Source organism: Pristis pectinata, chromosome 9 (genome assembly GCF_009764475.1).
Source record: "Pristis pectinata isolate sPriPec2 chromosome 9, sPriPec2.1.pri, whole genome shotgun sequence".
NCBI classification, from domain to species: domain Eukaryota; kingdom Metazoa; phylum Chordata; class Chondrichthyes; order Rhinopristiformes; family Pristidae; genus Pristis; species Pristis pectinata.
The window spans coordinates 7,177,107-7,193,317 of NC_067413.1; the positions used below are offsets into that span (position 1 = coordinate 7,177,107).

A 16,211-nucleotide genomic window follows, 5' to 3' on the forward strand; every position below is an offset into this window, starting at 1 on the left:
GAGTAAAGCCCTAGCTCGCTTACTGTCCTTATAATGCATACTCTCTAAACCAGGCAGCATCCTGGTAAATCTGCTCTGCACCCTTTCCAACACTTCCACATCCTTCCTATAATGAGGTGACCAGAACTGGACACAGTACTCTAAGTGTTGTTGAGGAAAAGAAATATTTTCAATTGCGATATTTTATGTAATATAACTTGGTCATTTATTGCTGTGTGCCAAATTGAACAGTTATTATTCAGTGTTTATTGTTTGTTTTGTGGATTATATGTCCAACTCTTATACTCAATTGTTCTCTATAGCTGATTCTTCCAAGTTCCATGGGATTAAAATTATCCAATGGAATAATTTAGCTTATTGAAAGGCATTATGTTGTGATTTGAAGATATTGTTAGACAGAAGCAACAGTGGCAGTGTCTCTGGCACAGAGCCCGGCCCTGTGGCTCAGATGGGTAGGGAAGGAGTGAGGAGGGCACTAGTGATAGTGACTTTATAGTTAGATGGGCAGACAAGCGATTCTGTGGATGCAGGAAAGAAACTCGGATGGTAGTTTTCCTCCCAGGTGCCAGGGTCCGGGATGTTTCTGATCGTGTCCAAGATATCCTGAAGGGGGAGGGAGAACAGCCAGAGGTCGTGGTACATATTGGTACCAACGACATAGGTAGGGAAAGGAATGAGGTCCTGAAAAGAGACTATAGAGAATTAGGAAGGAAGTTGAGAAGCAGGACCTCAAAGGTAGTAATTTCCGGATTACTGCCTGTGCTAAGCGACAGTGGGTATAGGAACAGAATGAGGAGGAGGTTAAATGTGTGGTTGAGGGATTGGAGTAAGGAGCAGGGATTCAGTTTTCTGGATCATTGGGGCCTCTTTTGGGGCAGGTATGACCTGTTCAAAGAGGACGGGTTGCACTTGAATCCCAGGGGGACCAACATACTGGCGGGGAGGTTTGCTAAGGCTACTGGGGGGAGTTTAAACTAGAATTGTTGGGGGTTGGGATCCGTACTGGAGAGACTGGGGAGGAGGTGTTTGGCTCTCGAGTGGTGGAGGCTAGGAGTGGGTGCCGTGGGCAGGTGATAGAGAAGGGACATGTTCAGACAGGCTTGAGATGTGTCTATTTTAACGCAAGGAGTGTTGTGAACAAGGTGGATGAGCTTAGAGCTTGGATCGATATTTGGAGCTATGATATGGTGGCCATCATGGAGACTTGGATGGCTCCGGGGCTGGAATGTGCCGGGTTTTAGATGTCTCAGGAAGGACAGGGAGGGAGGCAAGGGAGGTGGGGGAGTGGCACTGTTGATCAGAGGTAGTGTCACGGCTGCGGAAAAGGTGGACATTGTGGAGGGATTGTCTTCGGAGTCTCTGCGGGTGGAGGTTAGGAACAGGAAGGGGTCGATAATGGTGCTGGGTGTTTATTATAGGCCGCCCAATAGTGACAGGGTTATTGAGGAGCAGATAGGGAAGCAGATCCTGGAAAGGTGTGAGAATAACAGTTGTTGTGATGGGGGATTCTAATTTCCCAAACATCGATTGGCATCTCCAGACAGAGAGGGGTTTAGATGGGGTGGAGTTTGTTAGGTGTGTTCAGGAAGGGTTCTTGACGCAGTATGTATATAGACCTACAAGAGGAGAGGCTGTGCTTGATTTGATATTGGGTAATGAACCTGGTCAGGTGTCAGATCTCTCAGTGGGTGAACATTTTGGTGATAGTGATCATAATTCTATCTCCTTTACATTAGCACTAGAGAGAGATAGGAACAGACAGGCTAGAAAGGTGTTTACTTAGAGTAAAGGGAATTATGAGGCGCTCAGGCAGGAAATTGGAAGACTAAATTGGGAACAGATGTTCTCTGGGAGAAGTACGGAAGAAATGTGGCAAATATTCAGGGGATATTTGTGTGGAGCTCTGAACAGACATGTTCCGATGAGACAGGGGAGTCATGATAGGATACAGGAACCGTGGTATACGAAGGCTATAAAAAATCTAGTCAAAAGGAAAAGAAAAGCATACAAAAGGTACAGAGAGCTAGGTAATGTTAGAGATCTGGAGTAGTACAAAGCTAAAAGGAAGGAACTTAAGAAAGAGATTAGGAGAGTCAGAAGGGGACATGAAGGCCTTGGCGGGCAGGATCAAGGAAAACCCCAAGGCATTCTACAAGTATGTGAAGAGTAAGAGGATGAAATGCGAAAGGATAGGGCCTATCAAGCGCAGCAGTGGGAAAGTGTGTATGGATCCGGAAGAAATAGCGGAGGTACTTAATGAATACTTTATGTCAGTATTCACCATGGAAAAAGATCTGGGGGATTGTAGTGGGGACTTGCAGTGGCCTGAAAAGCTTGAGCATGTAGATATTAGAAAAGAGGTGGTGCTGAAACTTTTGGAAAGCATCAAGTTAGATAAGTCACAGGGACCGGATGAGATGTAGCCCAGGTTGCTGTGGGAGGCGAGGGAGGAGATTGCGGAACCTCTGACGATGATCTTTGTGTCGTCCATGGAGACGGGAGAGGTTCCAGAAGATTGGAGGGTTGCGGATGTTGTTCCCTTATTCAAGAAGGGGAGTAGGGATAGCCCAGGAAATTATAGACCAGTGAGTCTTACCTCAGTGGTTGGTAAGCTGATGGAGAAGATCCTGAGAGGCAGGATTTATGAACATTTGGAGAGGTATAATATGATTAGGAATAGTCAGCATGGCTTTGTTAAGGGCAGGTCCTGCCTTACGAGCCTGATTGAATTTTTTGAGGACGTGACTAAGCACATCGATGAAGGGAGAGCAGTAGATGTAGTGTATATGGATTTCAGCAAGGCATTTGATAAGGTACCCCATGCGAGGCTTATGGAGAAGGTGAGGAGACATGGGATCCAAGGGGACAATGCAGCGTGGATCCAGAACTGGCTGGCCCACAGAAGGCAAAGAGTGGTTGTTGAAGGGTCATATTCTGAGTGGAGGTCGGTGACCAGTGGTGTACCTCAGGGGTCTGTACTGGGACCCTTACTATTTGTGATTTTTATAAATGACCTGGGTGAGGAAGTGGAGGGGTGGGTTAGTAAGTTTGCGGATGACACGAAGGTTGGGGGTGTTGTGGATAGTTTGGAGGGCTGTCAGAGGTTACAGAGGGATATAGATAGGATGCAGAGTTGGGCTGAGAAGTGGCAGATGCAGTTCAACCCAGGTAAGTGTGAAGTGGTTCATTTTGGTAGGTCAAATATGTTGGCGGAATATAGTCTTAATGGTAAGACTCTTGGCAGTGTGGAGGATCAGAGGGATCTTGGGGTCCGTGTCCATAGGACGCTCAAAGTGGCTGCGCAGGTTGACTCTGTGGTTAAGAAGGCATATGGTATATTGTCCTTCAATCGGGGAATTGAATTTAGGAGCCGTGAGGTATTGTTGCAGCAATATAGGTCCCTGGTCAGACCCCACTTGGAGTATTGTGCTCAGTTCTGGTCGCCTCACTACAGGAAAGATGTGGAAGCCATAGAGAGGGTGCAGAGGAGATTTACAAGGATGCTGCCTGGAATGCGGAGCATGCCTTATGAAAGCAGGTTGAGGGAACTCGGCCTTTTCTCCTTGGAGAGACGGAGGATGAGGGGGGACCTGATAGAGGTGTATAAGATGATGAGAGGTATTGATAGGGTAGATAGTCAGAGGCTTTTCCCCAGGGCTGAATTGGTGGCCACAAGAGGACATAGGTTTAAGGTGCTGGGGAGTAGATATAGAGGAGATGTCAGGGGTAAGTCTTTTTACTCAGAGAGTGGTGAGTGCGTGGAATGGGCTGCCGGAAACGGTGGTGGAGGCTGATACGATGGGGTCTTTCAAGAGACTGTTAGATAGGTACATGGAGCTGAGTAAAATAGAGGGCTATGGGTAAGCCTAGTAATTTCTAGGGTAGGGACATGTTTGGCACAGCTTTGTGGGCCGAAGGGCCTGAATTGTGCTGTAGTTGTTCTATGTTCTAGAAGCTAAGGGGAACTACTATGAGAAGTTTTCTGAGAATTAATATAGGGGAGTTTTTTTAGGTGGAGTTATAGGAGTTTCTCAAAAGCACTTTCTTTGCAGAATAGTTGCTTTGTTTATTTTAATGCTCATTAGCCAAAGTTATTAGTGGTGTGGAAATGGTTAAATGTATTTTTGAAGTAGAAATCAGTGCTTTATTAGGATTGATCTGTTTAAAAAAAAATCAAGACAGAGCAGAATTGTTTAACAGCTGACCTTCATGCTGGAAAGTGTTTCAAGCAGGCAGCAATTATTTAATAGGCAGGCAGTGGTGGGGGTGGGTTGGTGAAATGTAGAAGAGATGTGCTGCATTTGCCAGACAAGAAATTCTAAAATTCTTTAGAAATGATAGTTGTTGAAAAACTATTAACTCTGAGAGAAACTTAAGTTAGTTCAATGCTACTTTTTTAGTTCAGTTGACCAGCGTTGGTAGCTTGTTATAATCATACAAAAGTGTTGATGGAATTTTACAAAATAAAAGCCTTGTGTTTATGTGACACAAATTAGACAGTTGATTCAGTTGGCAGATCTGAGCTGAGATAGTTTGGTCATTCTGGTTTTTGTATATGCAGAAGAATTCTGAATTTTTCCCATTTAAGCATCATTTTATTTTCATAAAAGTGCTTTATTAGTCGACTTCTCAGTTTATTCTGTACATTGGTTGCTCCTAGTGTCACGACTTTTGCAACATCAGGCTAATATTTACCTTTCACTGCTGTATCCATCATTATATTTAGCTTCATTTCCCAAGTTTACATTTCCCGTTATGAAAACTTCAACAGTACAGATAAACACAAGTTTCTCATCAACTTCTGTGCACCTTTGACACTGAGAGTCAACCTTGATGTTCTTTCCTGCACTGCCTTCAGTGCTTTACTATCTCCTTCATGACCAGCTTGCCAGGACAGGGTACAAAGTCAAGTTGCAGTCTAACCAAAGCACATTTACTAGACAGAATGTTTTACTAGATGACCATATGGCTTGGTTGCTGTTCTGCTTGGGCTACAAGTGTTGTTACATCATTTCATCTCTGCCACTATTATCCTCTGAGTTTTCAGCAATACTGTTGGGGTACTTTGGCAGTTACCACGACCAAAGTCCCTGCTCTCTACGTTGTGTCCTCTCCCTCTGCCTGTGCAGGACTTCACATTTCTCTTAATTCAAATTCAATGGCAGTTTTTCTATTTCCTTACATATTTGATTTAACTAATTTTATACTTCTGTCCAGCTTTCTTTGATTAAGTTGCCCTTTCCAGTTTGTTGTCATCTGAAAATCACTCTTTTATTACAAAAACCTGTTCTTGCAAGAATTTTTTTTGCTGCAGCATTCTGCGTACTTCCAGCTTATCTGTAACTGTATCATTAATTCCAAATAATTTTAGTCAGTAAAGGTGATAAAAGCAACAGATCAATGCATTGTTAATCAATTGAGTGCTATTGTAGTAGCAAACATGGATGACTTTATCCCATCTTAGTCACAGATGAGTTTTGTGATCATCATAACTTGGCATTTTCATGGGAATTAATGTGTTTTCAGTTTGTACAATTTCAGATTTGCTCCATTGTGGAATCTTAAATTGGCCCAATAAAATACTGTTTCTAAATTTTACTTCCAAGTCCAAGGAAAGCAGATGTATATGTTCCTTTGAAATTTAACAGTTTCCATTTCTTTGAACACAATGTAATTTACAGAAGATTTGCCATGCTTCAATTGTCTCAGATTTTAGGTGGTCATTTGGAAAGTCAAAGTCAATCATCACATTAAGTGTTGAAAAATTACGTCTTTTATGGAGGTGGACAAAGTTTAAATTGCTTTCTTGCGTGTAAGTAATTTTGTGCTACTGTAATACTGGTCTGCTTTGGAAACTCAAAGATTTCTGTTGGTTACACTCCACATCTTCAGAGCATTCTAATGACTTTGGACATGACAATCTGGACACCTCATTATTCATAACATCCAGCCTCTAATTTTTCTTTCATTATTCTTCCCATTGAATGGTAGCAGATGTTTGGTGTAAAACTGCAACTACTTTTAGGTTTGAAGTTGAACCCCTGGTGCTCTGGTCAACATTTATCCCTCAATCAGCATAACTTGAACGATAAAGATTATTGTCACATTGATTTTTTTCTGATACTTTGTTGGACAGAAATTGACTGTTATATTCCCAGTGACCACAGTTCAAAAATGCTTAATCTCCTATTGAACGATTTGAGATGCCTTGGAGTTGTGAAAGGCACTAAATAAAGACAAGTCTCCCTGTCTGTCTTAAACTGTGGTAAATAAGGCAGAGGTAACTGTGACTTCACTGGAGGGTTGGTAGATATGTAAAAGGTTATCCAAGAGACCCATAACTCAGTATTTGTATGATAATTGACTTGTCTCTTTGGACATAACATGAAAAATGTATACAAGAAAGGTCCATACATAAGAAGGGTCCAAAGTTTTCTAGTGCCATTAATGATTAACATGGCTTGAGTGTTTATATTTTTATTTATTTGTTGAGATGTATGCATTGCCCATGCCTAATTGCCTTGAACAGAATGGCTCGCTAGGCCATTTTAGGGAGCATTTAAGAGTCAATCACATTGTTGTTGGTCTGTAGTCACATATTAACATTCCAATAGTTATGGAATCAAGAGATAATATTTTGTAAAGATAGATCCGGTATGAATAGCAGTATCCTTCTCCTGAATGAAATTAGTGAAACAGATGGATTTTTATGGCAAATCAATGCAATGTAACAATTGAATGCCATTGCAGTGGTAAGCATATGGAACTTTATCTAACCTTAGTTTTAAATGAATTTTCTTGGCTATTTATTGGGAATTAATGTATTTTCAGTTTGAACAATTTTCGTTCTGCTCCATTATGGAATTTTAAATTGGCCCAATAAAATACTGTTCCTAAATTCCACTGTTATTCGGAAAACCAATGAAGATGTAACTGCACTGGAAAATATGACAGTTTTGAAGTGATTTTTCATTAAATTCCAGATTATTAACAACATTTAATTTGCACATCTGTCACAGTGGGATTTAAACTTGGTTCTCTGGATTATTAGACCATTCTGCCTTTCAGCCCATGATGTCTGTGCATGGTCTAATAATCCTCAGTAAATTCACCAATGTGCTTCATGGTTAGCACAGACATCATGGGCTGAAGGGCCTGTTCTTATTCTATGTTCTATATGCCATCATAGTACCCAATGTTTGGCTACCCCTGTCTCCACAGGAGATATCTTTTGGAATCTGCTATTTTGTATTTGATATTTAATTGTTCTGCAGTTAAAGATTGTGAAATATACCAAAATAATATAATTCTTTTCCATATTCTGGGGGGGTTTTTGTATTTGTTTTGCTATTCTTTGAGATTGAGTTTTTTCCTTGGAGTTTGACCCTCTTGGCTGCTTGTGATTGTTCCCCAGCGAATGGAATTTGCATTGGTTGTGTTCGATAGCCGGATGATAATTGGTTCAGATTACATAAATTATACCATTTGTACGTGAGTTTAACCCTGATGCATTTTTATCATTGTCATGAGCTGCTTTTAGCCAGTGTTGTTGTGGACCTTTGCTTTTGGAACCAATTCCTTTCATTTGTGCAAGATTTTTATGAATGAATAAGTATTGTTTCTGGGAATTGCTTGTTTGCTCCATGCTGTCGTTGTGAAAGACATCCTTACCACTTGCTCATCCTGGTTATCTTTTACGTCTGATTATCTTATCCGTCCTTGTGTTGTGCAATGAATTGACACTATCCATGAATGCATGTTGCAGATTACATCTTCCATTCCCTGTTGTGTGGACACATATTATCTCTTAACTGCAGATTTCACGTGTTGAACTTGTTCAATGGCAAACTAAAGTGCAAGCTGCCATTAGTCAAACCTAGCTTTTTGTCTAACCTATAGATGCAGGTGACTATCAGGTGTTCTGAAATCCTTTACTGTAAAATACCTGTATTATTGTAGAAACACACACACTTCAGTATATGGTATCTATTTCTAGTAAACTGCATCTCATCACCTCACATCTCCACCACACTCTGTCCCACCTTTGCTATGACTGTCTTTTTATACTTGCTTGGTATCTGCCCTTCAGAATTAGCGACTTCTGCCTCCACAGTATTTTGTGTGCGCATGCGTGTTGGTATTTCTATATGTATTCAGTAACTGCTGGCACCCTTCAGGTGCATATTGTTGATCATTAAGTTTTCTTGTTCTGTAGAGAAAGCTGATGGTATTTTGAGTATGTAAGTGCAGTTGAAATTTTACAACTGTATTGACATTATTATGCATCATTATGCCCTGAGAATGAGTGTATATGGAGTTAGTTATATAATGCATTGTGGAATTTTTAAACATGTGATTAATATCATAGAATCATAGAACAGTACAGCACAATACAGACCCTTTGGCCCACAATGTTGTGCCGACCTTTATACCTCTCCTAAGACTATCTAACCCCTACCTTCCCCATATCCCTCTATTTTAAATTCCTCCATATGCTTATCTAGTAATATCTTGAATTTGACCAATGTACCTGCCTCCACCATCACCCCAGGCAGCACATTCCATGGCCCAACCACTCTCTGGGTAAAAAAAACCTTCCTCTGATATCTCCCTTGAACTTCCCACCCATTACTTTAAAGCCATGCCCTCTTGTATTGAGCATTGGTGCCCTGGGAAAGTGTCGCTGGCTGTCCACTCTATCTATTCCTCTTAATATTTTGTACACCTCTATCATGTCTCCCCTCATCGTCCTTCTCTCCAAAGAGTAAAGCCTTAGCTCCTTTAGTCTCTCAATATGTTACCAAGTCTTCACTGTGTATGATTTTCCAACTATAAATTTGTATTGATAGAAACTTTGTGCTGAGAATTTACAAATTCTTATGTGCACTCTGGATGCACAAGATTGCTCACTGGGAACTTAATATCCTGGTGTTAAGTTATTTTAATGACGCTTGTTTTGTCTCTTTGGAAATGGCCCTGTTTTGACAAAACAGTCTCTTGACAGCATTCTATTATAGAGATAGCAAGAATGAAGAAGTGTTTGGGGATTATGAATGTATCATATTTAGTTTATTAGGAGAGCTACTGTTTCTTCAGGAGACATGGGAGACTGCAGTTGCTGAAATCTGGAGCAAAAAAAAAGAGCTGCTGGAGGAACTCAGCAGGTCAGGCGATTTCCCTCCACAAATGCTGCCTAACCCACTGAGTTCCTCCAGCAGCTCGTCTTTCACTGTTTCTTCACTATTGTTGAAAGAATCTAACACATTAAAATTTCATCTTTAATAACTGGTTATGAGATTGCAAATTGCAATTGTTATTTTGTAATGATAGGAAATTAAAATAATTTGGATGCAAATATTAATTTTAAACAGAAACAAAATTTATGGATTGTAGCATGGTTTTGTGATGACTAAACAATTCCTCTGTATTTACATTCCTTAGCATCTTCCAAGTATGAAAACATTTTGTGGTGGTGGAATATGTCTTCCAGATAATTTTTAAGTGTATGCGTGAATTAGAATGCTTCTGTCTCAAAGTGGCAGAATCTTGGGCAATGGAAGGGGATAGTAAATGTTTATAATGGGGCCAATTTTGGTTTATGTCACCTTGGGAACACTTAATGGCCATTCAGTTGTGAATATGTGTATTTCTGCCAAATACCAATGGACTTCACATCTAGGAATCTGCTGCTATTCTCACATTTAACCTGTGAACAAGATACTTGGATAGAATCTCATATGGTTCAGAATAGTAGTTAGATCTTTTATATAAAATATGGTTCCCATTTTTACTTTTTTACTGGCAATTGTGAACTTTGCTGGGGGTGGGGGGGGGAAGGATTTGACATTTTTTTGGACAATTGTCCAAATCTGTCACGGTGACTGATAATTTAAGTAGAGATCATCAAATTGTGGGTGATTAGAGAAAAATAGAAATGTTAAGTTTTATTTTCTCACATTAAAGTAAGTATCTGGTAAAATAAATTCAGTACTGGCAGTGTCAAGAATTGAGGAACAACATAGGATGGATCACTATTGTCCAACATTGAAGTTGTCCAACTGAGCTTAAATACTGTTTGGTTTCATTAATGTTTATCTACCAGTATTTAAAAGTCATGTAATGTTGTTTACTTAGTCATTAGCTTGGATTTTGTGGTAAGCAATGAACACATAACATTCCTCTTGAGTTATACTTACAACTCATCATAGTGGGATCTTGTGCATCAACTTCAGGTCATTGAGATTCAGAAACAGCCTAGTATCTTCTGAAAAAGGTCTAGGACCTGTATAGACAGGGAATAGGCTAAGTTTTTCTCTTCAGTTAATCAGATTAAAACATTTTTACTGAGTCACAGGGATTCAAAACCCAGAAGTGTCAGTTGGAATAATTATTTCTATCTAAAAGAAAATACAGAAACTTTAATAAAGAGAAGTAAGGACAGGTAGAGCTCAACAAAGAGAGGTAAAAGAGTAAAAGTAAAATAAAGTTTTTTTTTCTAAATCTCAACAGTAACTAAAATCAGAAGGAATGAAAACCTCACTTCCTCTGCAGTTATACATGCAGGGCATGTGCAATAGATTATAAAATTTTCCATTTAATTATAGAATATGGGCTGACAAGGGCTCATGTATTGTCCAGAATTAGTTGCTCTTAACTTCTGGGGTCCTGCTGATGTTCTTCCACTGTGCTGTTGGATTGAAAGTTTGTGGATTTAAACTCAATGGCAATGAAGGAATGGTTATATTTTTACAAGTCAGAATGATGTATGATCCAGAGAGGAACCCGTGGGTTGTGTTGTGGATGTAATGATGGGGAAACAGATAAAGGGGACCAGCAAAGGTGGTAAATTTTGGTATCCAGAAGGCACTCAATAAGGCGCACAGAATATTACTATACAAGATAATAGCTCATGATATTGGTGACACTATATTAGCATGGATAGAAGAATGATAAGTGGACAGAAAACAGAGTTGGGATAAATGGGATATTTTCACATTGGTGATCTGTAATTAGTGGAGGGTGCCACAGGAATCAGTGTTACAGCCTTAAACATTTGCCGTCAGTATTCATGATTTTAGATGAAGGAATCAAGTGTATTGTACCTAGATTTGTTGAAGGTAAGCAGATGAATAGGAAAGAGACCACCCTTTTAGGATGGGGATGAAGACTTATAAATCTTCTGAGCTACAGAACTGGAGTTTTCTTCAATTAAGGTGTCCAAAACTGTGTCAGACAGGCAGGAAAATGAATCTGAAACAATTAAGCAATAAGAAGGACAAATAGTGTGTTGGCCTTTATAGCTAGAGGATTTGGGTACAAAGAATAGCAATGTCCTGCACCCATTGTATTAGGCTCTGTTGAGACCTCACCTAAAATATTGTGCACAAGTCAGGTCTCCCTACCTACCACGAGTCTCTGAAGTTCAAATTTCAAAGAGTCGCGATCCTCAGAGAGAAAACAAAATTCTCCTCATTACTGTCCTGAATGGGCGACTCATATTTCTGAAATTATGTCCCCTAGTTTGAGATATCCCCACCAGGGAAAACGTCCACTTGGTATCCACCTGTTTATCCCCCTCAGAACCTTGGATATTTCATTATGATCATTCTCATTCTTCTGTACTCCGTTGAATGTAGGCTTAACCTGTTCATCCCAGGATTCAACCCAGCTGATCTTCTCTCTGTCGCCTCCAATGCAAATATACCCCTCCTTAAATATGTCTCATCAGCATACTATGAAGTTAAATATTGCATATGTCTATACTCTCTACCATGAACGGTAACATTCCATAAGCCTTCCAAATTGCTGTACCTGTATATGAGCCCTTTGTATTTCATGCAATATTGCCTTTTCTGGTGGAGCAGGCTCGAGGTCAATTTGCCTACTTCTGTTCCTCTTTCTTATGTCCTTGTGTTCTTATGATCTTATGTGACAGTTGCTCTTATCTTTGATGATGGTGATTGCGGGTTTGGCAGATGCTGTCATAATGCCTCATTGCAGAGTATTTAGGAGGTGGCACACATTGCTGCCACGTTGTATTGGGGATGGAGAAGAATGAATGTTTCGATTGATGAATGGGGTGTTGCTCAAGTGGCTGCTTTGTCCTAGATGGTGTTGATGTTGAACATTTTTGGAGCTGCATTTATCCAGGCAGTTTGAAAGTATTCCATCATTGTCTCTTGGCATACAATCAGTGCATCAACCAATATTGAATGATAGAAAATGTATGTCAACATCCTGTGATCATTTTGAGAAGTTCTTTGCATTACTCAAAAGTCTTTGAGAGAAATTGAATTCTCAAGTCTGAGGGAATTGGTGACTTCAGTTGTTAAAGAACTGTTTTCTATTCTAAGCTGCTCAGTCACATATGATTAGTCATGCTTCATGGCTCTGCTTTCTTTGTTGACAGCCAATAGTTGTTACCAAGAATAGATTTATTTTTCAGTCCATCACCTCTTTATTTTGATTTATATTGTGTTTAAAAATTCTCTCTTCTGAGCCATTTGTGAGCCTTAAAGATTTTTTTAATGTGAAATGTTGGAAACTGCTGAAATTCAAGCATTTGTCAAGTAATATTCTTTGTTTATGGAAATTCATCTTTATTAAATATTGTAAATTGGCTGGCTCACTTACAGTGCATTGACAAATAAATTTTCATCTCTTTCAATGTTAATATATCAAGAACACACACAGGGAGAATGTGCATCTTGATTTTAAATCTGTTAATTTGAAGAATTGGAAACTTGACCTGTAATGGCTTGAAGTGAAATAGAAAGTGAAGTCAGTGATGATGGGAAGAATGTAAATGGCACTGCGGGGGATTAGGGGAAGAGCCCACTTGCTGGTCACGCTGAAGGAGGGTGGTATCGCTCTTCTGGTGATATCTCCACAGCATGGCTTGGCTTTGTCAAGTATTAGTATTGCCAGAAATCTACAGGAATACCGTGCACTGCCAGTGCTGTAAAACCGTTCTGCCTTGCTTATGTTGGATTTTAAAATTGCTCAGAATACAGCTTTCATTCCCAGTTTCCCAGCAACTGAAGAGGATTCTTTCGATTCCAATCTATAGTCTGATGCTGCTTCCGTAGCAATTGAAGCAAAAAAAATGGCAAATGCGAAACTAAAACAAAATTAAAAAGACAGAAACACTCAGCAAGTCAGGCAGCATCTGTGGAGAAAAGAACACTTTTTGAGTCAATGATCCTTCACTGGAACTGGAATAGTGAGAATACAAACCTGTTTTAAGCTGTAGAGAGAAGGTTGGAGAGGGAATGCTCATGATAGGGTTTGTCCCAGAAACTTAAATACTTTTGGTGCCCTCAGAACAAGAAAAGAAGCAAAAAGACTTGATGGCTGCAAATTTGAGCCAAAAAGGAATGCTGGAATAGCAGCACTTGTGGAGGGAGCAAAACCAAATTAACGTTACTTGTTGATGAACGAGTCCAGTTGAAGTGTTTTGTCACAGCATTAAATTTCACTGTGTTTGTGTCTCTCTAGGTGGTGAATCTGAAGCAGGGATTCAAGGGCAACATGGAGTCCTGTATCAGAATGCTGATATCCAACAGTTTTTGCAGCAGCAGGATGATGATCAAGGATGGGTATCTTGGGCATGGTCCCTCGTTCCTGCATTGGTCAGTTATTCTGATGACGGAGATGAGAACTATGAAGTCGATGAAAATGGCATTAAAATAAATCGTCTGAGATCATTACCTCCCAAGGATCCAGTGGTTTCTGTGGGATTCTACTGCACCAAAGCAACTGTCACTTTTAAGGTTTGTGAGAACCAGGCAGTAGTGGACAACTACTTGATATAGATGTTCTCTAGTACTTTTATATGCTAATCTAGATGGCGATTTTGATCATTTTATGTTAGGTATTAATATTATGTTAGGGAGTACAATGCTGTAGTATGTTGAATTCCTTTAAGTTAGAGTGATAATCTTCTGAAGAACCACCAAACCTTCCACCCCTTAATTTTTTTCATCTCGTGATCAGCTGCCAGGTCCTCAGTTTTGGAATTGCCTCTCCTTTCTTCCCATTTTGGCATTCCTTAAGAACAATGTCTACTTGGTCTAATCTTTCCTCCTTTGGCTCAATATCAATTCCACGGAAAGTTATACACACGCTAAGTACAAGTAATTGTTGTTGAACTAAATCGATGCATTCACATTATTCATGACTCCAACTCCCTGCATTTAAAGTAATGCACTGAAATTCTGAAATCAAAAGCAGAAGAAGCTGAATGTAGTAAGTCAATATTATGCTGTAAAAACGGGTTTCTGACCTTTAACATTGATTTTTTTAATTTACGTACATTTTCCACTGAGAGCCATAGATCAGTACATGGAATTACGATGTTGTGGCCATTACAGAGACTTGGCTGTCACAAGGGTAGGAGTGGCTGCTTGAGGTACTGGGGTTTAGATGTTTCAAAAGGAATAGGGAAGGGAGTAGAAGGGGTGGGGGGGTGGCATTGCTAGTCAGGGATAATAACACATCTGTAGGAAGGGAGGACGTCATAGAAGGATTGTCTGTTGAGTCGGTGTGGGTGGAAGTCAGAAACAGGAAGGGAGTGATCACTCTATTGGGAGTACTCTATGGGCCCCCAAATAGCCATTGGGACACTGAGGAGCAGATAAGCAGGCAGATTTTGGAAAGGTGCAAAAATAACAGGTTTGTTGTCATGGGTGACTTCAACTTCCCGAAGATTGATTGGCACCTTCTTAGTGCAAAAAGTTTAGATGGGGCAGAATTTGTTAGGTGTGAACAGGAAACGTGACATGGTAGCGTAGCAGTTAGCGTAACGCTATTGCAGCGCCAGCAATCGGGGTTCAATTCCCGCCGCTCTATGTTAGGAGTTTGTACGTTCTCCCCGTGACTGTGTGGGTTTCTTCCGGGTGCTCCGGTTTCCTCCCACATTCCAAAGACATACGGGTTAGTAGGTTAACTTGAGTGTAATTGAGTGGTGTGGGCTCATTAGGCTGGAAGGGCCTGTTAGCATGCTATATAAATAAATAAAGTATGTATACAGGCCGACTAGAGGAGAGGCCATGCTGGATCTGGTATTAGGCAATGAGCCTGGTCAGGTGAAATACCTCTTGGTGGGTGAGCATTTCAGGGATAATGACCACAATTCCCTGACCTTTAGCATAGCCATGGATAAAGATAGGAGCAGACATTATGGGAAAATATTTAATTGGGGAAGGGCGAATTACGATGGTATTAGGCAAGAACTTTGGTGTGTAAACTGGGAACAGATGTTCTCTGGTAAATGTACACCAGAAATGTGGAGGTTGTTTAGGGACCACTTACATGGGGTTCTAGATTGATTTGTCCAGATGAGACAAGGAAAGGATGGTAGGGCGAAGGAACCATGGTTAGCAAGAGAGGTGGAAGGTTTAGTCAAGAGGAGGAAGGAAGCATATTTAAGGTTTAGGAAGCAAAAATCAGATAGGGCTCTCAAGAGTTATAAGGTAGCCAGGAAGGAGCTTAAGAAGGAACTTAGGAGAGCTAGAAGGGGACATGAGAAGGCCTTGGCAAGTAGGGTTAAGGAAAACTCTAAGCCGTTCTACATGTATGTGAGGTACAAGAGGATGACTAGGGTGAGGGTAGGACCGCTCAGGGATTGGGGGGGGGGGGGGGAATTGTGTCTGGAGGTGAAGGAGGGAGGTGAGGTCCGAAATGAATATTTTGCTTCAGTTCTCACTAGGGAGAGGGACTTGGATGAACGTAAGGCTAGCGTAGAACAGGCGAATGTGTTGGAGCATGTCAAGGTTAAGAAAGAAGAGTGTTGGAGCTACTAAAATGCATTAGGATAGATAAATCCCTGGGGTTGGACAGGATATATCCCAGGTTACTATGGAAAGCGAGGGAAGAGATTGCTGGAGTGTTAACGATGATCTTTGAGTCCTCTCTGGCCACAGGAGTGGCACCAGTGGATTGGAGAATGGCAATCCTTGTTCCATTGTTCAGGAAGGGTAAAAGGGATAATCCTGGGAATTATAGTGGTGGGCAAACTATTGAGAGAATTCTTAGGGACAGGATTTATGAACATTTGGAGAAGCATAGTCTTATTAGGCATAGTCAACGTGCCTCATGAGCCTAATTGAGTTTTTTGAGGAAGTGACGAGACAAGTTGATGAAGGTAGTGAGGTGGATGTGGTATATATGTATTTTAGCAAGGCGTTTGACAAATTTCCCCATTTAGGATC

At 40.5% G+C, this 16,211-nt stretch overlaps 1 protein-coding gene across 1 annotated transcript in view; it reads left to right on the plus strand.

Annotated features, from left to right (window-relative positions):
• LOC127574065 (intermembrane lipid transfer protein VPS13B-like) overlaps positions 1 to 16,211 on the plus strand; it is a 795,946-nt gene that overhangs the window by 106,974 nt on the left and 672,761 nt on the right. The window contains 1 exon segment of the mRNA XM_052022696.1: positions 13,498 to 13,772. Coding sequence (XP_051878656.1) covers positions 13,498 to 13,772 — 275 coding nt within the window.